Consider the following 26000-nt stretch of genomic DNA (forward strand, 5'->3'; position numbering starts at 1 on the left):
TGCAGAGGAGACAGATAGCAGAGGTCAGAGGGCACAAGGAGGAGGTGGCATGGGTGTATTAGAGGAAGGACTTCCAGAAAAGAGGGGGCAGATACAAGATGAGACCCAAACCCTCTTTCTGCCTGGTTTCCTGTAGCTGGCTTTGAGGGGAGCATCGCTGGGCGCCAGACCGGTCGTGTAGGGTGTTTCGGGCTTATACCTTCCCTCCTAAACTGTTTCTTAGCTGCCCCCTGCACACCCCCACAGGCACTAAAACACTAGGATCTGGGGATTGGCTCATCTGAAGGATGAGGACTCTCTTTCCCACCACCTTTCTCCCACCTCTGTTGCCGCACGTTCCCCACCGGGTAGCGCCTGTCTGGGGCCTTGGCCAATCAGTAAGGCGGCCACCGCAGCTGAGCCTTGCTATTGGCTGACTGTGCAGAGGGCGTTCCCCGAGGCCCGCCTTCTCTATAGCTGTGCTCCCCTCTGGCTAGGGATCTGGCGGACCGCGGTGTGGGAGCTGCTCTTGGAGCCCAGGGCTGGGGGTGCCATGGCAGGCAGCCCAGGCAGCTGGGCCTCTTTGGAGGGTATATCCCTGGGTTCCTCTGAGGAAGCGGAGCTGCGGAGGGAAGGTAGGGAAAGGCAGGCGGGGCGGGGACTGGAGAAGCTGGCTCCTTAACCTACCCTCCGTAACCTGTTAACCTCCTCTAGAACGGTTTGGGGCATTTGGGGAGGGTGCTCCAGGAACCAGAGGGATTTAGGGGCATGATCCTCTAGGAGAGCTGGCCTGGGCAGACGGCACCAACTTCCCTAACTCAGTCCTGCTCTCCTGTAACTGGCAGACTGCGAAGGGCGAATCTCAGTATACACTGACAGAGTGGGAAATGTTCCCTACTCTGACCTCTTTCAGCCACTGAGGGCTTTGCATGATAGGCTTAGATGTTGTTTCTGGAGAAGGTGGGGAGAAGAGGGGAAGGAGATGGGAGTCCAGGAGCCCCTGAATCATCTCTGCCAGCTGGAGTTTCAGTCCCTCCTCTCCACCCTCATTCCTTCTTGGAGGAGGGGAGCACTGACAAGAGCATTGAGAGGTACCAGGGACTGTATCTACCCTCCTCCTCCATGGCTTGGGTGCTGTTATATAGATGTAGTTGTGGGTGGCAGGGTGGCAGAGTAATGATACCCCTTGCTATCTCTGCCCCCAGCTGGGCACTCTCTACTTCTTTCTTCCTTCCCCCAGAACCTGCCACAGCCTGGAGCTCCCACCTCTGCCAGTGCATGAAGGCTGCTCTCACCTCAGCTCTTGGGGCCATTGCTGTGGCCCTGCATGTGTTCTCATGTCCCTGGTTATGTTCCATCCCAGGCCCCTGGTGCCTGTTTCCCCAGCTCCTGCCAATGTTCTGAGCCTCATTTTTGCCTTCCTGTCATCCTTGTTAATTTCTCAATGATCATAGATAATTTCTGTCAGAGCTGAAGGATCTTTAGATATTGTCTAGTCCAACCCACCCAGGCTGGAAAGACTGAGGCCAGTGAGTGGCAGTGTACAATGTCACACTGAATTAGTAGTGGGACTTAGATTGGAAGCTGCACAAAGCCTGGCCTCCTGTGTACTGAGAGGCATGTTACAAGCTGTCTCTCTCATCCCTGAACCTGCCAGGTGCAGGGGTCTTAATCCTGTGGCTTCAGCCCATCTAGAGGTTGAGTGAGGAACCTGTAGATCTTTGGTGCTGGGCAGAACTTGGAGCCTGACACTTGCTTTCCTTTTTCCTCTCCCCCTACACCTAGGTCCTTTCCTGTTGCCTGGAGCCTCTCACCTCCCCAGGCTGGCATTACCTAGAGTAGAAAGAACAGGCCAGGGAAACTGCCTCTCTCTCCCTAGGGCCACAGTTCCAGGCCTAGGGTACCTGTGCTGGGCAGAGAGGAACATGCTGCGGGGGAGGGGCTGTCTTCTGTGGGACATGGGGGTGGGAAAGGGAGGAAGAGGTGCTGGGTGTTTGAGTCTTTGAGCCCAGTTGGTGGTACTCATGTGTCTCACTGCCCACCCCTTCCCCCCAGCCATGCAGCAAGTCCTGGACAACCTGGGATCCCTCCCCAATGCCACGGGGGCTGCGGAGCTGGACCTGATCTTCCTTCGAGGCATTATGGAAAGTCCCATAGTAAGATCCCTGGCTAAGGTACAGTGTTCCAGGGAGGTGGGCACAATAGCATTGTGCTTGGGGAGGTACAATAGGGGATGGAGTGTAGCTACAGGAGCCCCTGGGTATGAGGCATGTGGCATAAGAGGCCCCCTGAAGGGGTATGTGGAACAGCATCATGCCCAGGTGATCAGCCTCAGTGGCTGCCGGTGGAGGGGCTGCTCCCACACCTGGCTGGTGAGTACATGGCCAGTTGGTTTTGGAGGGCATGACTGGTGGGGCCTAGCATGCCTGTGCAGTGGACTGTCCAGAGTTTGTCCTGCCTATCCCTCTGCCTTTGACTATTCTGTGAAGATGTCATTTTCAGGTCACCTGCCACATTTCAGGTGGGGGAAGTACTCATTAAAACAGAAAATTATATGACAATTTGGTGATTACAATGATAGAATCAGATATACTAGGCATTTTGGGAATAGGTGCCTAACCTAGCCCAGGGTAGGCAGGGAAGGCTTCCTGGAGGAAGGGCCACTGGAGCTGAGTGTGGAAGAATGAGGAGGAAGGAGAGGGTGTTCTGGTTTATAGGAAGATCTGGAGAGAAGGACACAGGTGAGGAAGAGTTGGGCTGTAAGTGCTGGTGCAAGGCTGCAGCCACAGATGTGAGACAGGGAGAGTGAGCTGTGTAGAGGCTGGAAGGTCTGGGGGGTACTGGGGGCTGTGTCTGGGGCCCTGGGCATCCTCCTGTGAGCATCAAGGAGCCTATATTATTTTTCTTTTTTATTTCAGATTAATATAAGGGTATTAAGGTACACATAATTAGGTTACATTGTTTGTATTTATTAGATAAAGTCTGAGTTGTAGCTGAGTCCTTTACCTGGGAGGTGTGCCATATACCCCTACACTGTACCTGTTAGGTGGGAGCCTACCAAATCCCCTCCCCACTTCTTGAATTAAATTATGTTTTTCTTTCATGGGCCTGTAGTTGTTCATCTACTAGTTTCAAATTAGTATTGAGGACATACATAGGGTGTTTGCTTTGCCATTCTTAAGATATTTTACCAAGGAGAATGTTCTCCAAATCCATACAGATAAATACAAAAGATGTAAAGTCTCCATTTCTTTTTATGGCTGAATAGTATTCCATGGTACATATACCTCATTTTATTAATCCATCCATGGGTTGATGGGGCCTCTGTGATTTTTAAGCAGTGGTGTGACAGTGGCATTGGAGTCTGGGGTTATGGTAGGCATTGGGGAAGGGAGAAGGCTGAGGCAGTCCCCAGGATCTTCTGTGCGTGATGATGGGGGTGACCAGGAAGTCAGGAATAATGGCAAAGTCAGGGAAGAAGATGGTACAGCTAGATTGTACCAGGTGGGTTTTCTACAGGGTGGGACCCCTGTATCACAAGATGGCTGTGGCCAGCCTGGCATGAGGTGTGGATGTGGGGGAGGACCAAGTCCCACTGGAGGGAAGGAGCAGGGGTGGGATGCTTGTCCTGGGGATGCAGCCTGGTCATGTTGTCATCTATGGAATGGTTGAAGACTTGAGGAAGCTGTTAACAACAGAAGATAAAAAGGCCGAGAAGGTCAATAGTGGGAAGTTCTGGGGAGTAGAAAACTGAGCCGATTGAAGGAGATTGGAGAAAGGCAGGTTGCTTTTCACTCATTGCTTGAGGATTCTACTCATTTATTAAAAATAAGTGGGCTGGATGCGGTGGCTTATACCTGTAATCCTAGCACTCAGGGAGGCCGAGGCAGATGGATTGCCTGAGCTCACAGGTCTGAGACCAGCCTGAGCCAGAGCGAGACCCTGTCTCTTAAATAGCTGAGTGTTGTGGGAGGTTCCTGTAGTCCAGCTACTAGGCAGGCTGAGGCAAGAGAATCACTCGAGCCCAAGAGTTTGAGGTTGCTATGAGCTATGAGGCCATGGCACTCTTCCAAGAGTGACAAAGTGAGACTCTTGTCTCAAAACAAAAAAAAAATAAGCATGCCTGTAATCCCAGCTACTCAGGAGGCTGAGGCAGAAGGATAACTTGAGCTCAAAAATTTGAGTCCAGCCTGGGAAACGTAGCAAGACCCTATCTCTCTCTCTTTCTCTCCCTCTCTCTCTCTCTCTCTCTCTCTATATATATATATATATATATACACATACACATACACACATAAATAGACACTAAAACAAGGAATTATGCATGTTTCAAACATAGAGAATGTTAGCTCCATGAGGGCAAGAATGTTTGTCTAGTTTCCTACTGTGTCCCCAGAGCCTAAAACACTGCCTGGTATGTAGTAAGTACTCACTGGATATTTGTTGAATGAATAAATACAAAAAGAATATAGAAAATAATATAACAAATACCTAAGTATCCATCTCTGTGGTGCTGGCGTAATACTGGCCAAGTTTGCTTTGGTTCTTTTTTTTTTTTTTTAAGACAGATTCTCACTGTCACCCTTGGTAGAGTGCTGTGGCATCACAGCTCATAGCAACCTCAAACTCTTGGGCTTAAGCAATTCTCTTGCCTCAGCCTCCCACGTAGTGGAAACTACAGGCGCCTGACACAATGCCCAGCTATTTTTTGTTGCAGTTGTCATTGTTTTTTAGTAGGCCTTGGCTGGGTTCGAACCCACCAGCCTCAATGTGGCTGGCGCCGTAACTACTGTGCTACTGGCACTGAGCCTTTTTTCTTTCTTTTTAAGAAACACTTCCCCCTTCCTCTTTTCCACTATGTTCCCTTCCCACAGGTAACTACTGGGCAGACTATCCGTTAGCTATAAAGGATAGTCTCTTGTTATGCACATTTTTAAACTTTACATAAATGGAATGGTAGCGTAAGCAGCTTCTGTTTTTGACATTTCTAGTGTATACAAGTAGGAGAGTTGTTGACCTGAGTATAGATGTAGATAGAGAGAGAAAGATTCATTTTAACTGTTGTATGATATGTATATGAATAGAGCCCTGTTTATTTATTGGTTCTACTGAGAGGCAAGTATGTTGTTGCTCATTTTCTTAAGGATAGTGTGCTACAGTGAGCATCCTCATGGCCATCTGCTCCTGCATATGTGTGAGGGTTTCTCCAGGGCGGACACTTGGCAATGGAGTTGCTGACCGTGCACAATTTTGAACCTCAGCATCTGTAACGTCCCCAAGCTGACTTCAGAGTTAGGTTTATTAGATCACTTCTGGGTCATATTAGCTGTTGTCTCTACAGTAAGATGGTGAAACTACTGGCTGCATGGCTCTCTCCCTCATTCATTCACTCATTCATTCATCTATTCAACAAATATCTATTACTGTGTACCAGGCACAGCACTGGGGCATTCAACTGCTGGGTAGTTTGTCATTCTCCTGGTGGAGCCCAAGTCTATCTTCCTCTCCCTGGGCCCTGAAATACCCTGGTCCTGGGACCTCACAGGAAAGCCTAATTGGAAGATAATCACTGTGCTATATCAGACTGTAAGTAAACTGTTTTCTAGAAATGTTTTTGGGGATAGGGTAATCAGAACTTTCCCCTGAGAAATTCTTGGTAAGGTTCCGGATGCACAGAATACAACAGAAGGTATAGGGTGGACATTTCTCAACTCTGAGGTCCCCAAAAAGAGACTGATGGAATAAGAAAATCCAGTGCCTCTTCTGATTCTTCTCCATTTGGTTGTGAAACAAAAAAGAAGTGAGTGCCCATAAAGGCCTTCTGGAGCTCATTTAAAAAAAAGCCTTAAGTCCCTCCTGTATTGGTGACCCTTTGCAATGTAACCTTGCCACGATTTTCATTGAAATAGAGTTTCTCTCTCCAGTCTTCTATCTGGGCTTGACTATGACTTGCTTTGGACAAGAGGACCTACTTTTTCCTTCTCACCAATTTTAATGATCATGTATCCATAGATTTCTAACCTAATAGATAAAGCACTTTGATCAAAAACCCAGCTGCAAAAACTTGGTTCTCCTGGCCAAGGAAAGGAACCAGGTTGGAACTACATGTGAAAGCTGTTGACCTTACCCTTAACCTTGTGGCACTGGGCTTGACTGTCCTCTCTTGGGATGTAGCAGACAGTGTAGGAGGGGCCAGGCTGGGCAGATCTACAATCAGGGAGGTACAGGCCCTGAGGGGCCAAGCCCAGAGGGGTAAAGGCTTTGGAAGAAAGTCAAATCTGGTAGGCAGATCATAAGTCCAGGTGGATGGATGAGATAGCAGGTGGCCACCTGCCGGGGCTGCTTGTCAGCATCTGGGAGGGCTGACATGGATCCAGCAGCAGGTGTTTTCACAGCAGGCAAGGACAAGGTGAGGAATCCAAGGCAGGTGACATCCAGAAATTCTAAAAAATTGTTACCAATGGGAACTTCTGCCAGCTGAAAGGAATATGCAGGGAGAGTGTGAACTGAGCCACGTGAGATGAAGAAGAAAGAATGAGGGGGTTGGAGTCAGAAGATTCACAGACTGACCGTGTGACTTTGGTATGTCTGTCAACCTCTCTGAGCTTCAGTTATTTCTTCTTAGAAGTGGGGAGAATGATACCAATTTCTGAGTTGTGATGGGACTAGATGGAGATGATAGATTTTTTTTTAAAGCCAAAAAGTCTTTATAACTGGACTGGACATTGGACTGGAGTTCTCAGGGAGAACTAGTTCTGTGGGGCGGTAAGGATGAGAGAGCTGGCAAAGCAAGATAGGGCCCTAGACGAACACGGATCCAGTGAGGTCACTAAGATGGGGACTCTGACAAGGGAGCATGACAAGCGGAGGGTATAGAAGTGGCAAACCCAGTGTATCAATTAGCTTTTGCTGCATGACAAACCACCCACTGTGTAATGGTTTAAAATATCCATGCTTTAGTTTGCCTGATTTTGTCTGCTGGCTGGCTGGTTTTCTGGTCTGGGCCTCCTCAGCTGGTGCCGGATGACCTGGGATGGCTTCGATCTTGTGTCCAGTGTCTTACCTGGGAAGCCTGCAATGTCTGGAATGGCCAGGCCTCTCTGTCTACATAGTTTCCTCTTCTAAGAACGGCGGTTCTCAACCTGTGTGTTGCAACCCCTTTGGGGGTCAAATGACCCTTTCACAGGGGTCGTCTAAGACCATCTTGCATATCAGACATTTACATTACAGTTATAAAGTAGCAATGAAAATAATTTTATGGTTGGGGGTCACCACCATGTGAGGAACTGTATTAAAGGGTGGCGGCATCAGGAAGATTGAGAGCCACTGTCTAAGAGGGTGGCCCAGGCTTCTTCACATGGTGGTTTTACCAGTAAGGGAAGACAAGCCCAAGTCATAAGCACGTTCCAAGCCTCTGTTGGCATCACCTTTGCTAATGTTCCATTGGCCAACTCCTATTTGTCAAATTCACATTGAAGAATTCCTTTACCTCCTGGCACACCACTCACTGGGACATCTTTTAGTTTTTGAACTATGTAATTTTGAGCCTGGGCTTCAAATGAAAATTCCTTCTACCACAATCAGAGTGGGAGGATGGAGGGAAAAACTTTCCCAAGTAATGGCTATGTAGTGTTTCTGCATTTGCAGCCAACTGTGGCTCTGAATCAGGAACTGGCAGAGCTGGGTGCAAGCTCTGGCCCTGTTGTGAACCAGCTGTGTCCTTGGCCCAGGCTTATGGTCTGTCATGAGCTTGAGCCCCTGCTTTGCGGAGGATGATTTTCAGAGCAGAATGAAATAAATGGTTGCCACAGAAATTCAAATCACCCTTCAGGTTCTGGGATCCGGAGCCTCTAATACCACGTTTATCACTTAATATGAAAAATGAGTATTAATCTTAGCAATGTAATAGTGAGTAAAAAAGTAGTAAGTAAAATAATTTTTTACTTATCGATATTAAGTGAAAAAAATCAGGCCTCAGGGATATATAAAATCATAATTTCCCCTTCATAAAGGTAACACAACTATATCAATTTTAGGAATATGTAGAGTGCATATAGATATACATATGAAAACTTTTTGAACAGGAAGCCAGGGAATGATAAACACAGGGAATCAAGATGGGGCTTTCTGGGAGTGGGAGTGGTGGTGGTTGGCTGGGTGGGGCATGTGGTTAGATATAAGATGATGTCAGGAGTCTTATTTTTGGTTTGGGTAGTGGGTTCTTAGATTTTTGTTATATCAATAAAAATGGCTAATGTTAACTAACTAAAAGAGCCATGTGCAAACCAATGATGAAAGCATATCATGAAACAAAGATTGAGATTAATCCAATTCTGAGTCTCTAAAGTCCCAAAAAGTGTGTTGCAAATTGTGATCCAGACTGGTCCATCTGCTGTTTAGATCAGCCTGCTGAGGTGTTTGTTTTGTATTTCAATGATTAGGTGTTGAATGTTTCCTCTGGGCTGTGCAGGTTGAGCTCAGAGAGCTTTGATATGAAGTGCCCAGAGGTGCCTGTAGGAGGAGGAATGAATCAGCCCTAGGTGGGGTGGGGGTGTCATTAAGTTAATGAAGGTAGGTTAGTGGCTTAGGAGGCACCCTGGTGATGCCTTGATCAAGTGAGTCTCCTGGGAAAACTTCTCTTCTATCTACCCATAGTGCCCAAGGTGCTAAGGCCAAAATGAGTGACCTCTCTAATGCTCATGTCAGGACATGGAACAAGCTGGCTCCTGTTAATCAAAAGGAGCCTCACTAGGGTTGCCATGGTGAGATCACTGCCTGACTGCCTTTGTTCATTCTTGAACCTCAGTTGTTGGGGCTGCAATTCCCAGCACGATCCTAGACACAGTGATAGCATAGAGATGTGGACACCTCCATCTCTCACTGAGGGGCTCTGTGGGCTGAGCTGAGTGACTAGGATCATGTAGGGCTTGGTGGAAGACTAAACCTTTGTGGCTTATCCGTGTCCCCAAGTTGTTCTCCTTTGCCTCTTCAGTTGTCTGTTTCCTCTAGCAGGAATACTCTACTCAGCCAGGCTGTGGGAGTCAGTCCAAAATGCTGGCCACCTGGCAGAGGATGTTTTGGGTGACTATGGGACCATGGGGGTTCTGTTCCCCAAGGGAACAGAGGCAGAATGAATCTAACCTTTATTGAGCACCTGCTGTGTGCCAGGCACTATGTCCATCTCACTAAATCCTCATAGTATTCCTATGAGGTGTTATTAAAATATCCCTATCTCTGGGCTTAAAAAGCTTTCTCTTATGGAAAATTTCAAAACCATATCCCAAAATCCCATTATCCATCACCCTGCTTCAACAATTAATAGCTTGTGAACAATTTTGTTTCATCCATACCTCCACCCTCCTTCCTAAATTATTTCAAAGCAAATCTTAGATATAGTATATATTTTTCTATATTTCAATGTATATATCAAAAGATAAGGATTCTTAAAAAAAAATCACATTGTCATTCTCACTGTTGGGGACCAGCCCCAAGCTATACCATAAGTTCTGTCCCATGTTCAGGACACAAAGAGAAAGTTTTTTTAGAGAAGATGGGTTTATTAAAATATAATAGTTTTTTTTAGAGAAGCTGGTATTATTAAAACTTAGAGAAACTTTAAAGAAAGTTTTTTTAGAGAAGCTGGTGTTTCTGGTGGCTGACCACCTTCAAGCATTAGGTTGGGTAGAAAGCCCCTTGCTCCCAGCTAGCTCTGTTTTTATTATATACATTAAAGGGAGGAAAGGGGAGAGGCTAAACCCTTACATCATGGTTCTTGTTGGGCTTGCATTTTCTAACCCAATTATTTCTTTAATTGCATTGATTTACTTCTTACTTTTATCACTCTACATTATTTTTGTTCCTAACACAAACAAAGCCTGGGACAGGAACACAGTCCAGGTGCAGGAGTCAAGGCTGACCCCAATTAGACCCCACATACAAACCCTAAGATGAGCAATTCAGCCCTCTGTGAAGCCTTGTGAGCAGTCTGGCACCTGCCATACTGAGAAATGGGAGGGGAGGGGCACTTTTTCTCACCTCTCCTAGAGACTTTTTCTCTCTTACTGAGATCAAAACATTTTTGCTATTTCCATGCCTCCTCTCATGAATCTTCCCAATGCCTGCTCCCCGCCTCCCAAGAGAGAAGTCCCACCTGTGGGAGCCTGGCATCTCAATGATGAAAGACCTTAAGGCCAGTAGCACTAGGGGAAGGGTGAAGCCAGGGCAAGACAGTCTCTTTGTTTTAAAGGGCCAGGCTTCCAAGCCATTGCACTTTGCAACAGATTATGGATTTCTCCCTATGGATCCTGTAGTCTCAATGTGTCCATGCTTTTCTCTGATCCACTTTTCTCCCATCTCTGTTTCCTTTGCCCATCATCAACAATCATTTTCTTAATTTCTAACCTACTTATAATAAACAATTAAATATTGGTTTTAAAGTTATTAAATCATTATTTCTAGCAGTACAAGCACATCAAGATATGACTCTTCCCTTAAGTACTGACATGTCTACCCGCATCTCACACCTAAAAAAAAATCAAAACAATTTTCTTATGAATTTTACTAAATGGTACTGGGACATCCAGATAGTCATTTTGAAAGATATCACAGTGAATACATACCTCACGCCATGTATCAGAATAAACTCCAAGCACACTTTAGTCCTAGCTACTCAGGAGGCTGAGGCAAGAGAATTCCTTAAGCCCAAGAGTTTGAGGTTGCTGTGAGTTGTGATACCACAGCACTCTACCAAGGGTGACATAGCGAGACTCTGTCTCAAACAAACAAACAAACAAACAAAAAAACTGCAAGCATATCAGAGATCTAAATGTGAAAATATAAATCATATTTATCCTAGAAGAAAACATGGGTTTGTGTCTAGGGAAAGCCCCCTACTCCTTTAAAAAAACTATACTTTAAAGTCCAGATGCATGAAAAATTAATAAATACAATCACATCGGGCAGCTCTTGTAGCTCAGTGGGTAGTGTGTTGGCCACATACACTGAAGTTGGTGGGGTGGAATCCAGCCTGGGCCAACTAAAACAACAATGACAACTGCAACAACAACAAAAAGCCAGGTGTTGTGGCGGGTGCCTGTAGTCCCGGCTACTTGGGAGGCTGAGGCAAGAGAATCGCTTAAGCCCAAGAGTTTGAGATTGTTGTGAGCTGTGACGCCACGGCAGTCTACCCAGGGTGACAGCTTGAGACTTTGTCTCAAAAAAAAAGAAAAAAATACAATCACATAATTTTTTTTGCATGGCAAAAATACTATAAGCAGAATTAACAGACAAATGACAAACCAGGGGGAAGTGATTTGTAAGAGCTATCATAAATAAAGGGCTAATCTTCCCCAAATAGAGGAAACTTTTTTTAAATGGGAATAAGAAAAAAATCCAAGACCTGATAGAAAAATTGGCAAAAGACGTGAATAGATAATTCATAGAAAAAAGATTATGCAGATGGCCCTTAAACCTATGAAGAGATGGTTGGCTTCATTCATAATAAACAAAATGCAAATTAAACCCCAATGAGAGATCATTTCTCACCCATGTGATTGGCAGACATTCAAAGGTTTGATGAACACTCTGGTAATGAGCTTTAGGAAAATCTCTCATACAGTGCTAGTGGGAAGGCAAATTGGCCCAAGTCCTATGGAAGGGAATTTGTCAATATCTAAAAAAAAAAAAAAAAATTACTTATATATTTACTGCTTGACCTAGCAAGACTTCTAGGAATTTACATGGAAGATCATCTCCACAGAATAGAACACTATGCCAAGACTATTCACTGCAGTATTATTTACAATAGCAAAATATTACAAACAACCTAAATGCCAATTGAGAGTGGATGAATAAATTACAGCACTCTAGTTGTCATGCAATGATGTCAAATGCAGTAATTAAAAATAATGATAATAGAGGAAGATCTCCATGTAGTGGCATGGAGTGATTTCCAGGGCATATGTTAAGTAAAAAGCCAGGTAACAAATCAAATCAAGTAAACAAACAAAAGGCTCAGTTTATCAAGGAGTGTATACAATGTTCTTTTATAGAAGAAAGTAAGAGACTATTTATTTTTGTGAAAAGAAACGGGTAGGATACATTGGAAACTGGGAAAAAGAATTAACCTGTAGGGTGTGGATGTGAGTGAGGTACAGGCAATGAGGATGAACTTGATGCTTATTTGAGTTTACTTTTTATATAGAGTTGAAATTTGAACCATGTAAATGTTGTCCATCTTCAAAAAAACAAGATTAAATTTAAAAGAATTTGAAAAGCAAACCCTATTTTGTGGAAGTTCTAATTCGTGGCAAAAAAAAAAAAAAAAGCAAATCCTAAAATTAAGTGCAAAGTAAGTGATGCCAACCATATATCAAATTGTTAGCAGAATCATATGGAAGAGGTATTAATTCAAGTAACTTTTGTCTACAAATATTCTGTCTATGAGGGATATATTCTAAAGCTGTTCTATTCAATGCAATAACCACTAGCCACGTTTGGCTATTTATTGAAATACTTAAAGTGAAAATACTTGTTCTAGTTTGAATGTTTGTGTCCCCTCCAAAATTCATGTTGAAACTTAATTGCCAATGCAACAGTATTAAGAGGTGGGGCCTTTAGAATGTGATTAAGTCATAAGAACAGAGCTCTCATGAATGGGATTAGTGACCTTATAGAAGGGACGGAGGGAGCCCTCTTTGCTCTTCTACCTTCTACCATATGAGAATGCAACATGACAGCCTTTATCAGACACCAAATGCCAGTGCCATGGTCTTGGACTTCCCAGCCTCTAGAGCTATGAGAAATAAATTTCTATTATTTATAAACTCCCTTTTGGTCTCAGATATTTTGTTACAATAGCAAAGTAGATCAAGACAGTATTTAAATGCTTAAATAGGGCAGCACCTGTGGCTCAAAGGGTAGGGCGCCGGCCCCATGTGCTGGAGGTGGTGGGTTTAAACCCACCCCCGGACTAAAAAAAAATGCTTAAATAAAATTAAAAAATTAGTTCCTCAGTCATACTTGTATGACTTGAAATTTATGGTCATACATTTCAATAACCATATGTAGTTAGTGGCTACCATATTGGACAGAAGAGTTACAGAGCTTTCCGTTAAGGCTGGACATTCTAGTAGACATCAATATTTTGAGGACAAAGAAAATTGCACATACATCTTGATTTTTTTCTTAGTAGCTTTGTGATAGGTAGTAACAGTAGTATAGCAATTATGATACTTTTTGAATATTGAAGGATAGAACAAAAAAATTAGATACGTTGATTTATGGGAAAGTAAGTTCTACTGAAGAAGAGAAATATAAACATGAAAATGGGCTCAGCACCTGTGGCTCAAGTGGCTAAGGCACCAGCCACATACACCTAAGGTGGTGGGTTCCAATCCAGCCTGGGCCTGCCAAACAACGATGGCTGAGGCAGGAGACTCCCTTGAGCCCAGGAGTTGGAGGTTGCTGTGAGTTTTGATGCCATGGCACTCTACCCAGGGGGACAGCTTGAGGCTCTGTCTCAAAAAACCCAAAAAACAAAAAGCATGAAAATGGGATGATGAGGAAATCATGAAGAATTTGATTTTAATTGGAACTATCAGTATTGCCTGTCTACTAAACAAATGACACCTCGGAACCAATGAGCACTGAGTACCCAGATCTTGGTTTCTAAATACCATTCCCTGACAAAAGGAAACTGAGTTGCATGGAGAAATTGGTGATTCTAGATCTGATTTAGGGAGAGTATCAGATGAGCCTGTGCCAGAATGAAGTAGGTACTCAAGAACTGATGGGGAACATGTCAACAGGACACAGGTGTGAAGGGAGCGCCCACTGGACATATTTGGGACAAACCGAGCCAATGGAGATAGCAACAGTAAAGGATTAGAACATACTGAGTGAAAAAAAAATCCACAATGATACTAGGAGAGAGGGAGAGGACCAGCTGTGGTGGCTCACATCTATAATCCTGGCACTCTAGGAGGCTGAATTGGGAGGATCACTTGAGGTCAGAAGTTCAAGACTAGCCTAAGCAAAGTGAGACCCCATCTCTACTAAAAATAGAAAAAATTAGCCAGTGGTGCTGGTGGGGGCCTGTAGTCTCAGCTACTTGGGAGGCTGAGGCAGGAGGATTGCTTGAGCCCAGGAGTTTGAAGTTGCTGTGAACTAGGCTGACACCATAGCACTCTAGCCCAGACCCAGGCAATAGAGTAAGATTTTGTCTCAAAAAATAATAAATAAAATAAAATAAATAAGAGAGACACTCTCGAGGTAGGAGGAAGAAAAGAAAAGCTCATTCTTATAGTAGAATGCCAACTAATACATGTAGAAGGAATGATAATCACTATTTTGTAGTCTCCAAATTGGGCAAATTTCATAAATGATTGCTAAATCCATTGGTGAAGGATTATTGGGGAACTAGTACATGGTCTCAAAGAATGGTAAAAACATAAGATCACCTATGTTAAACTATTGCCAAAAGAATTATCTTAAGTCTAATCATGAGGAAATACTCAGCTAAATCAAAAAATATACTGAAAGTCCAAAAGTTATTGGGGTCTGTTCTAAGTTAAAGGAGAATAAAAAGATGTAATAACCAAATACAATGTATGATAATTGATTAGATCCTGGGTCAGTCAGAAAAATATAGAACTATAATGGATATTTTTGGATAAGAGTGAACATTTGAATATGGACTGTCTGTTAGATAATATTGTTAAATGTTCAATGTTAAATTTCTCTTATTTATTTATTTGAGACAGAGTCTCACTATGTCACCTTTGATAGAGTGCTGTAGCGACACAGCTCACAGCAACCTCAAAATCTTGGGCTTAAGCGATTCTCTTGCCTCAGCCTTCCAAGTAGCTGGGACTACAGGTACCTGCCACAAAGCCTGGCTGTTTTTTGGTTGTAGTTGCCATTGTTGTTTGGCAGGCCCAAGCTGGATTTGAACCTGCCAGTTCCGGTATATGTGGCTGGTGCCCTAGCCACAGGAGCTGAACCAATATTAAATTTTTTGCATGTGATATGGGATTGTGGTTTATGCAGCAGAAATGTCTTCATTTTAGGAGGTACCTGATAAACTATGTTGGGATAAAGCAGCTTGTATTGTTTACAACTACCTTTCAAATGAATCAGGGGAAAAATGTCTTCATATGTTCCTGAAATGAAACACCTTTCCTCCCCACCCACCTAACATAATGCTCCATGCTAGGCTGGTGAAGGCTTCCTTTTCCCTTTTTAGAGCTCCTTGTCATGGAGCTCAGAGCCAGTAGAGCAAATAGTAGGTGCAGGGCCCCCTCCTGACACCATGTACTGATTTCTTGTCCCCTCACTATCTGAGAACACTGAGTTGAGGGCCTGGAGACCCAGGTTCAAGTCCCATTGGCCTTAGGAAAGTTTCTCCAACTTCTTGGCTTCCTCTTCTGGGCTACTGGGTCTCAGTGGCCGGTGGCAACCATGATGTGGGGTGGAAGAAGCTGTTCTTGAACTCAGATGCATATAGTATGCTGAGAGCTAGGAACAGTTTGATAAGTTTTGATGACCCCTTGTGGCCAGGGGATGGAAATGAAGGTTTGTTTTGTGGATTCTCTCTTCCCTAAACCAGGTCCTAATCATCATTTGGGGGAAGAAAGGAGAAAGCAAGGAATGCATGTGTGTGAGTGAGGCACTGGAGCTGACACCAGGAGCAATGCTATGGGTGGGCTGTAAAGTCAGGACTTGGAGCTGGAGCTGTGAAGGGACTGGGGGTGGGGTAGGGAAACACCCAGGAGCTATACAAGGACAGTGTTTAGGATCCCAGGCCTTGGGGGCAGAACTCAGCCTCACCTCTTCTGCCTCCACCTCCAGGCCCACGAGAGGCTGGAGGAGACGAAGCTGGAAGCTGTTCGAGACAACAACCTGGAGCTGGTGCAGGAGATCCTGCGGGACCTGGCGCAGCTGGCGGAGCAGAGCAGCACAGCGGCAGAGCTGGCCCGCATCCTCCAGGAGCCCCACTTCCAGGTTCCAGGCTGCTGGGGTCAGGGTGGGGATCAGAACCCCCAGGGTGGCAATGGGACAGGCCGCTGGGGGAGGGGTCATCAGGAAGCTGGGAGCTGGAATAGGAAGGGATCAAAGGGCACTGCCCCTTTGTCAATCCTCATCCCACCACCTCCCCAGTCCCTTTTGGAGACACATGACTCTGTGGCCTCAAAGACCTATGAGACGCCACCGCCCAGCCCTGGCCTGGACCCCACATTCAGCAACCAGCCTGTACCTCCTGACGCTGTGCGCATGGTGGGAATCCGCAAGACAGCTGGAGAGCATCTGGTGAGGGTGCCAAGCAGGGGTTGGAGGTGGGGTCTGTGAAGACGGGGATTGAGAGTAACCAGTGGGGGCCAAAAAATAAAAAAAATTCAGGAGAGGGCCAGGACAGAGATGGACTCAGCTTTGCCCTGGGCAGGGCCTATGTAGAACTAACAGACCAGACGCCGGGCATGCAGCTGCACCCGTAGGTGTGTCAGGATCCTCTCCATTCTGCCCGCTTTTCCCCATTAGCGCCTCCAGTAAGTGAAGAATTTGGGCAGAAGGAGGGAAAAGGACTTACTGAGGGCAGGAGTGGGCGGGTGGGGACAGAAGTGGAGGAGCTATTAGAAGACCTATTGAAGATTCGGACTCAGCAGCCGGGGCCCCATTAGACATTCTCTCTGTTCCCCAGGGTGTGACGTTCCGCGTGGAGGGTGGCGAGTTGGTGATTGCGCGCATTCTACACGGAGGCATGGTGGCTCAGCAAGGCCTGCTGCACGTGGGTGACATCATCAAGGAGGTGAATGGGCAGCCGGTCGGCAGTGACCCTCGTGCGCTACAGGAGCTCTTGCGCAGCGCCAGTGGCAGTGTCATCCTCAAGATCCTGCCCAGCTACCAGGAGCCCCATCTGCCCCGCCAGGTGTGCCCCTTCCCTTAGCCCTTTGCTGGCATTTTGTGCAGTGGTCTTCGCACACTTGTGCTGGAGCGCATGCTCAGGGTGGGGCTTGTCACGTGTCCTAGACAGCTGACTCCTGGATGGTGGATCCAGGAGGTCTGGCTGCTTTGTCTGTCTCTCCTATTGGTTCTCTCACCCAGAGCTAGAGACCCCTCTAAAGCGAGCGGGTAGGTGCAGGGAAAGATCCAGGATTAGGGCCAAGGTCTTATCTTCTCCCCGGTGATCCTGTTTCCTTGGTCTTGAGGCCGGTCCCAGCCCTGAGCAGTTTCCTCCCTCCTCAATCAGAGTCCCCTTAGTTCTAGAGGCGAAGGGAGGCTGGAACCTGGGAGGTAGACGAAGCGGGCCTGGTGGCATCATTCTTCTGGCGCGGTGGAGGAAGGGGCAGTGCCAGCATCCCTTACATTTTTATGAGGGGAGGGGGCAGGAGGTGGACTGTGTGACACACTTATCTCCATCCCTGAGAGCATTCCCCTGCCCCTTCCCTTGACCCTTCGCTGATTCCTGTGCCCAGGTATTTGTGAAATGCCACTTTGACTATGACCCTGTCCGAGACAGCCTCATCCCCTGCAAGGAAGCGGGCCTGCGCTTCAGCGCTGGGGACTTGCTTCAGATTGTAAACCAGGACGATGCCAACTGGTGGCAGGTGAGCCCTGGGTGCCCTGCAGCATCTCCAGGGATAGTGTGGGAGGGGGCGAGGGCCTCTAACCCAGGCAGGTCTTTGTCTGATGTCTATTTCAGGCGTGCCACGTAGAAGGGGGCAGTGCTGGGCTCATCCCCAGCCAGCTGCTGGAGGAAAAGCGGAAAGCATTTGTCAAGAGGGACCTGGAGCTGACACCGACCTCAGGTAGGAGGTCCCCCCACCCCAGACCCCCAATCTGGGATCTGGCAGGGCCTTTTCGGACTCACACTCATCTATCTCACTATGGCAGGGACCTTATGTGGTAGCCTTTCAGGAAAGAAAAAGAAGAGAATGATGTATTTGACCACCAAGAATGCAGGTGAGTGTTAGAGCCCCTCTCCCCCACCCTTCTTTAACATTGCGTGTCCCCTCCCTCCCCCACCAATGACTTGGGAATATGCTCATCAGCTTTGTCCCTAGGCCCTGGGGTTCCACCCAGTCCTCCCTGCTTCCTTGGTCCCAAGCCCTCTTATCCTCCGCTTCCCTGAGAGCTCTGCCCTCCCCACCATGTAGCCTGATGAGCAGTGCCATCTCCCTGTGTCCAGAGTTTGACCGTCACGAGCTGCTCATTTATGAGGAGGTGGCCCGCATGCCTCCGTTCCGCCGAAAAACCCTGGTGTTGATTGGCGCTCAGGGTGTGGGCCGGCGCAGCCTGAAGAACAAGCTTATCATGTGGGATCCAGATCGCTATGGCACCACGGTGCCCTGTGAGTGGCAGCTGGGCAATGTTGGGTGGGGGACTGGAAGCAGAGGCTGCCCTGGGGTCCACTGAACATACATCTTCACTGGTACCAGGTCATGTGGCACCTTTGTATGTACAGTGTTAGGTGTTCACCCTCAGTGGATGGGTGGGTGGGGCCTGCAGGCTCAGAAGAGCTGAGGGAGTGACATCCCAGTGGGTGGCCCATTGTGCTGGGATGGCTTCCTTTTCTTGCTGTCACATTACACTTGCTAAAAGCTGTGGAAAAAAAGTCAGTGTCCAGTTGAGGACCTGGGTGAAATAAGGTTATGAGTTGTATGTAGCCTTGTGGAAGACTGGGTTGCTTAGTGACAGGACCAGAGTGAGTGGTGGAAGCTGCTGGCTTCAGACTCTCATGCCGGCCCCACATCTGCCTGGCCCTTACTGTGTGGCTTTGGGCTGCACATTACCCTTTCTGGGCCTTGGCCTTCCATCTGTGCTCACTGGCTTGGACCAGGTCCCCCTGGGCATGGACACCGTGCTCTGCATGGGTGAGGGTGAGGGCGGGAGTGTAGGAAGGCAGCAGTGCCGGCAGGGTGAGAACAGGGAGCACATGTAGGACATGTGCATGTGTGTTGGAGGTGGGGTGACCTGCCTGTGCCATCTGGCCCCTCCGACACCTTAGACACATCCCGACGGCCCAAGGACTCAGAGCGGGAAGGCCAGGGTTACAGCTTTGTGTCCCGTGGGGAGATGGAGGCTGACATCCGTGCTGGGCGCTACCTGGAACATGGTGAATACGAGGGCAACCTGTATGGCACACGTATCGATTCCATCCGGGGTGTGGTCGCTGCCGGCAAGGTGTGCGTGCTGGATGTCAACCCCCAGGTACTGTCCCCACCTGCTCCGTCCCAGCATTCTCTCTGCTTGCTCATGTATTTCTAGGCACTTGTCACCTAAGAACACCTCCTCTACCCTCAACTAGTGCTTAGGGACCCAGCCCATCTAGAATCTCTTTCTCTGCTTTGGCTACCATTTGTCCCCAGGACTCATATCCCAGAGCCCCAGGCACTCCTTTCTCATCCACTCTTGGGTGCCCACCTCCAGTCACCCCAGATGGCTTTCTTCCAATTCCCAGGATGGAGTTGGGGATATCCTCCCAGATCTCCTTTCTCCTGCAGGCAGTGAAGGTGCTGAGGACAGCTGAGTTTGTCCCTTACGTGGTGTTCATTGAAGCCCCAGACTTTGAAACTCTGCGGGCCATGAACCGGGCCGCACTAGAGAGTGGAGTGTCCACCAAGCAGCTGACGGTAAGGGCACTGATGGCCACTTGGCTGGCTGAGGGGTGGGCCCCCCTAATGAAAAGAAGGCTGTGGTATTGAGTGAGGGGAGAGGTGCCCACTCAAGTTATCAGTGAAGTAGGACTGTGATCCCTGCTTTCTAGATGTGGAAAGGGAGGTCTGAGAGAGAAGTGAAGTGTCCAAAGTCTCAGAGTGAGCCAGGGACACAGGTAGCCTAGGACACAGGAGCTTCTGAATGCAGGCCCACTGCTTGGTCTGCTCTGCAGGGACAGAGGACTAGCTGGAGGGAGATCTGTGGGCCAGAGGTGGGTTAGGTAGGCTTCAGGTTGCTTGCAGCTGGGAAGGGAGGAAGCCAGAGGCAGGACAGCAGGCTGGAGGGGTGTGTTAGCACAGACAGCAGGCAGGGAAGCAGGGAGGAGAGGCTGCAAGGTTGATGAGCAAGATACAGGCACCTGCTGCCACGCTCTCTGGAGGTGTGGAGTTTGCGGAGTGCTGAGCTCAGGGTTCCCTCTGCTGGCCATATCTGATACTGCAGCTCTCAGACACCAGGTCAGTGATGGCCAGATCCTAGGAGGGGCTGCCTGGGCTGGGGTCATTTCTGCTGTTGGCCCCTTGAGGGAGCTCTAGCCACCTCCTCCCTGGCAACAGATGTGGCCAACTGGAGCCTCTGGGACACAACTGGCTGTGGCTTATTTAAGCCAGCCATCCAGTTCCCTGTCCCACCCTCCCCAGCCAGCTTCCTGGCCCCCCTCCCACACTTGTGGGTTGCCTTGGTGCCAGCTTCTCATTTGCATAGGTAAGGGGGACCTAGGCAACCTGGAGGGAGCATTGGCTTGGAAGTCAGGCAAACCCTATTCAGCCCCTAGCTGGCTGTGTGGCCTCTTTGTACCTCAGTTTTCTCTATTGTAAATGGGAGGTAATTAATCCTGCCCTGCCGAGCTGTAGTGATTATGTGGATTGCAAACCAGTTAGTGGTATGCCTGGCATTGCTAAAGCTTATTTCCTCCCTTCCCTCCTTCATTTGTCCATGGTTGCAGTAGACCCACTGTGGGGGCATCAGGGAGGGATAGTGGGACCACTGTGGTGGGGCTTTGGGAAGGGGGAGGTTAGGTAGGCCATGGACCCCCCTGACTGGCAGAGGTCCCCTGGTGTCTGGGCAGGAGGCGGACTTGAGGCGGACGGTGGAGGAGAGCAGCCGCATCCAGAGGGGCTATGGGCACTACTTTGACCTCAGCCTGGTCAACAGCAACCTGGAGAGGACCTTCCGAGAGCTCCAGGCAGCCATGGAGAAGCTGCGGACAGAGCCCCAGTGGGTACCTGTCAGCTGGGTGTACTGAGCCTGTTCATCTGGGCCTCAGCCCCTTTGTATTGAGACCCAGAATCTGAATCCATCCCCTCCCCTCCTGTGGCCCCTGCCACAGTCCTTAGCCCTGTCCCTGGCTCTCTTGGGTAACAGCTCCCAGCTGGCCCTAAGTCTGGCTTCAGCGCAGAGGCGTGCACTGCCAGGGAGGTGGGCCTTCATGGGGTACCTCTGTGCCCAGGTGCTGCCCACTCCCAATGTCCATTGGCCACCAGATGTTCCCCCCTGAGGGCCAAGCTGCACCCAGGAGTGTGTCTGTGTCACCTCTATAATGCTCAGTCCAGAGAAGAGAAAAGCTGCTTTGGGACTACATGGTCAGTAGGTACACTGCCCCCTGTCACCTCTCCCCAGTCACTGGTTCTCCTCTGGACTGGCTACCCAGGAGCCTAGAGCAGGCCTTGTGCTGTTCCCCTGGGGCCAGGACAGTGAATAGCCCACTGGCAGCCAGGTAGGCCCAGGCTGTGGTGCTAGCCTGATGCCACTCTGGAGCATGATGGGGCCAAAGTGCAAGGCAGTGGCCCCAGTTAGGAAGCAGCTGGGTCCCAGGAGTGGACACTGCTCTGTCCCTTCATCCACAGCGTCTCACTGCCGGAGTCTCTCCACAGACTTCTCCAATGCGCTCTGACTGGTCAGCCCTGCTGCCCATGAGTGAGGCTGCCAGGAGCCAGCAGATCAGCTTAGGGGTGGAGGGAGGTGGTTGGAGGTTAGGCTGAGCCCTACAATGAGGAGCCTGCTACTGCAGACTGAAGAGCCCCAAGGCCTCCACAGCCCACAGTGGAGACACTTCTGGGCTCCTAGACCATGACCTTTGTCCATTTTGGCCTTCTCTTGGGCTGGGTTCAGATAGCCCACCTGCACCAGGGTTGCTGGCATGAAGAAGCTGAGGAATGCAAGGGGGACTTTGTGAGCCCTGGGGCACGGAGCATGGGCTAGGAGAGGGATGGCCCCCTAGCAGGTTCTTCATTCCAGGGTGCCATTCACATTGTATGTAGTCTATGGTTCCATGTGCTGGGGTGCCTGGTCTTGTTCCTGCACTGGGGTGTGGGCGTCTGTGTGGTTTGGGGGGAGGGAAGAAGATGAGACCCTTTCCCAGATTCCAGAGTCTGACACCCCTCCCCCATCCAGATGTCTCTTACTGTTCTCTTACCCTAAATGCCACCCTCCAATCCTGGGGGAGGGCAGTTTTGTAAAATAGAAGAATCCCCTTTAAGGAAAGAATGCTGTCCTAGACTTCCCTGGGCATCTCATCCCTCATCCTTCTTCCCTCTCTGTGACCCTTCCCTTCCAGGGGTGAGCCAGTCCTCCCAGGGAACCACCCGGGATGCCTCCACCCCCACCCCTGTGCCTCCTGGTTCTTCTGAGTGTCTAATTAGTCTTTGCTGCAGTGTCAGCCAAAGCTGGCCCCTGAACCACTGTGTGCCCATTTCCTAGGGAAGGGGAGAGAGAATAAACAGAATATTTATTACAAATGTTAGAAATATATTTATTATATTAGGAATCTCATTTACATTTGCATAGGAGATACACATGAGAGGTAAAGGTCAAGCCTGCTCCTGTCTCATCTATATAGCTCTGCATATGCTATGCAGTCACCCTGTACCCTTCTTTTCCCTTTAGTTGATGCCCTTTTCATCTTCGACTCAGCTCTCCCTTGAGTCACCCTTACCCTCAGCTTAAGTGGACTGGGAGTGGGGAAAAATGGGGTGTTTTCCAGCTGACCTGAGGCCATGAGGTCATTTGCCCCTTCTCATTTCCCCTGGGGGGACTTGGGAGTAGGGGCCAGGAAGGATTTGCTCTTACAACCACCCCTGCCCCTTGGCTACCTTCCAAAGCACCCTGACCGAGTGACCACAGTCTCTGCCTTGTGACTGTCCTCCCTCCTCCTATTGTGAACACTTGTACTTGGGGGACTCAGGAGAATGAGCACCCAGCTGCCCACTGTCCACATTCAGTCCCAGCCCTTCCTCTCCCTCAGCCATCCAATTCTCAAGCTTTCTCTCTGACTAGTTTTCTTTCTTTTCCTTTGATTAAATGTGAAAAAGAAAGACTTCTGGCTCTGTTTGTCTTTGATTGGGGTTGGGTGGACACAACACAGATGATTCTAGAAGGGGCATCAGAGAAACATGTCTTATGTTCTATGTCTTCCTTTCCCATCCCTCCCCTCCCCGCCACACTTCCCAGCCCCAGAAGTCGCTTCTAAAGGCTATGCCAGGAGTCTGTGAGCATCCATGGGGAGTCCATGGCCAATCGACTGAGCCCCACCTGGAACTTGTGGCCATAGGAGGTCCCTCTATCTCTTGGAGCCTCAGGCTCACCCTTTGTGAAAGTGCTATGGGCTTACCTTCACTAGGATTGTTTGCAGGTGCTCAACAACAACAGCCATCAGTGACATTGCAGTGCCATCCAGGTGTCACCACAGGGGAGTGTACATGGCAAATCCTTTGGGGTTAAGGGATCTGGCTTCCCTTCACTTGAGGGGAGCCCAGCGTGCCACTCCTTTGGGATTATCAAGGGTTCTCAAGAGGCGCCATTGACTGTTCCCTCCTTCCTGCAGTGGCCAGATGTGCAGTCAGCCCTTCTTTGGATTTCCCCAAAGCATCCACTCACACAGGGATGAGTGTGGGCCAACTTGACTGGTGGTTTGGAGGCAGCCAAATGGACTCATGCCATTCACTTCACTGCTCTGATGAGAAGTTAGAATTGATTACTAAACAACCCTTTTCTGGAAGGCTCCCTGACTATTCCCTGTACAATGAATGTCTTCCTTCTTTGGGCCCACCTGCCTCCCAGCATGTTACCAAGTTCTCTTTGTTTTCTTATGTTTTTTGAGACAAAGTCTTGCTATGTCACTCTCGGTAGAGTGCTGTGGCGTCACAGCTCACAGTAACCTCAAACTCTTGGGCTTAAGTGATTCTCTTGCCCCAGCCTCCCAAGTAGCTGGGACTACAGGTGCCCACCACAGCACCTGGCTATTTTTTGTTGCAGTTGCTATCGTTGTCTAGTTGGCCCAGGCTGGGTTTGAACCCACCAGCCTCAGTGTATGTGGCTGGCGCCATAACCACCGTGCTATGGGCACCAAGCCCTCTCTCTTCTCTTATTTCTAGACAACCACCTCCCCATCTCCTGGGGCACCAAGAAACTCAACATTGCTCTGGTGTACCTAGTCATTCTGCACTTACATGTCTGTCCTTATCCAGTGGGTCTCAGCCTTGGCTACACATTTAGTGGGGTTAAAAAACAAACAACTGCCCTCTCCAAATCAATTGAATCAGAAGTTCAGGAAAGGCTAACAGGCACGTCTCAGTAACTTAACATCTTTAGTGTTCATGCCTTGCTCATATCACATCTCATGCGAGTTGGGGTGTCATTCCTAGCAGTGACTCAAAGATCTAGCCCCTTTCCATCTTGTGACACTGTCATCCTTACTGAGTAGACTCCAAAGAACTCATACACAAGGAAGAGAAGGTGTAAAAGGTTGCTCGCAAATTTTGTAGGCTAGGCTTATGTGCTTACATCTATTAGAGGTGGTTATCCAGAAATAAGAGACTTGGCAACACAACCTAGTCCTGAGGCTCCAGGTTGCTGCAAGGGAGTCTGGGAAATGTAGTCTTCCTTTGGGCTCAGGAAGAGGAAACAGGATCCAGTCAGCCTGCAGGGGCTGAGGGTGGAGCCTGAGAAGCGGTTTGTTTTAAAAGCTCCCCAGGTGCTTCTAATATGTAACCAAGTTTGCCAATCTCTGCTTATCAATTTTGGCCATACCCTTGGGGTAGAGGAAATATCTTTTGGCCCCAGTTGGCATCAGGGTATTTTCCTAATTAAATATCTAGTTGAATTTCTAGAAGGAATTGTGCCTCCAATTTGTTTTTATTTTTTAAAACCCCTTTCCCATCTTGGCACAACAGCATGTGGTTAGTAGTGCGAATGGATTCTTAGCATATTATAGATGGAAAATGAGATAAGTGAAGAGCTTTGTCCATTGTCACGTGGGAAGTCATCAGCTGAGCTGAAACCAGACCCTAGGACTCCTGGCTCCCAGTCTGGGGCTTTCTTCCCACATTGCCTCCCAGAGTTGTGGAGATTGACTAGATTCAGGGGGGAGGAAGCACTTTTTGAGCAGGAACATGGGGGTAAAAGAAGACCATGAGGGAGAGGGTGGGATATTTTGCCAACTCCAGATTCATTCAGCTCTTCAAGAGATCCAAATGCTCTAGGTGACTGGGGGCATCACCAGCCTGCAGCTCACCCCGGAGTCCTGTGTCTCCTCTCCATCTCCCTCATGGCTGGCTTTGGTGGTGACCATAGACTTCCGGGAGAGAGAGGTTCAAGGGAACAAGGAGGACTATCTAGCTTGTTCTATTGATCTGGTTGTCTAATTGCCCTTATCACAGTTTTAATTATTTAGAGATTCCTGTGTTTTACTATCTAGAAAGGAAAGTTTCCAACTACTCTCTTGATCAATTATCTTTCCTTAGTCATGCTTTCTTGTTTATCCCAGAAGGCGAACTTCTTTATCAGAGTACACTCTTCCTATTGGGATCTTAATTGGAATTGCATTAAATTGATGCATTAGTTTGGGAAGAATTGGCACTCTTCAGTGTTTGGTCTTCCACCTGGGACCATGGTCTGCCTCTCCACGTGCTTGGGTCTCCTTGCGGCTCAGGGCTTGTCTGCCATGCTGACAGACATGTTCTCCAAACAGCAGCAATATGATCAACAGAAAGACAACACAGGGACTTTCTTATAAAGCAAAATCCACTTTTTTAAAAAAGAACCTGTCCTTTCCTTCCTCCCCCTTCTTTCAGGCTAAAACAGCTCTCATATAAGAAGTCCCCCCCTCCCCCTTATTTCTAAATGCATAAGTAGACTATATGTTACTCAAATCATGTTTGACGTCTGCAATGATAAGAGGTGCTCAATGTGATGTGTATTCATCTTTTGTTATCAGCAGAAATTGAGTATTACAATTATTTTGGCACTGTGTGCCACGACACTCTACCCAGGCTGACATAATGAAACTCTGCCTCAAAAAAAAAAAAAAAAAA

The 26000-nt window shown here is 48.1% G+C and overlaps 1 protein-coding gene across 1 annotated transcript; it reads left to right on the top strand.

Annotated features, from left to right (window-relative positions):
* Nucleotides 1-472: 472 nt before the first annotated feature.
* Nucleotides 473-21333, top strand: MPP2 (membrane palmitoylated protein 2). Its single transcript, XM_003786290.3, has 12 exons — nt 473-614; nt 2035-2153; nt 15829-15981; nt 16138-16287; nt 16676-16903; nt 17451-17582; nt 17678-17783; nt 17869-17937; nt 18164-18325; nt 18983-19185; nt 19479-19607; nt 20759-21333. The coding sequence occupies exons 1-12, from the start codon at nt 533-535 to the stop codon at nt 20933-20935; spliced, it is 1710 nt and encodes a 569-aa protein (XP_003786338.1). The 5' UTR covers nt 473-532; the 3' UTR covers nt 20936-21333.
* The last annotated feature ends 4667 nt before the right edge of the window (nt 21334-26000 follow it).

The sequence above is a fragment of the Otolemur garnettii genome, unplaced genomic scaffold (genome assembly GCF_000181295.1).
Source record: "Otolemur garnettii isolate 467f Iridium unplaced genomic scaffold, OtoGar3 scaffold00018, whole genome shotgun sequence".
NCBI classification, from domain to species: Eukaryota; Metazoa; Chordata; class Mammalia; order Primates; family Galagidae; genus Otolemur; species Otolemur garnettii.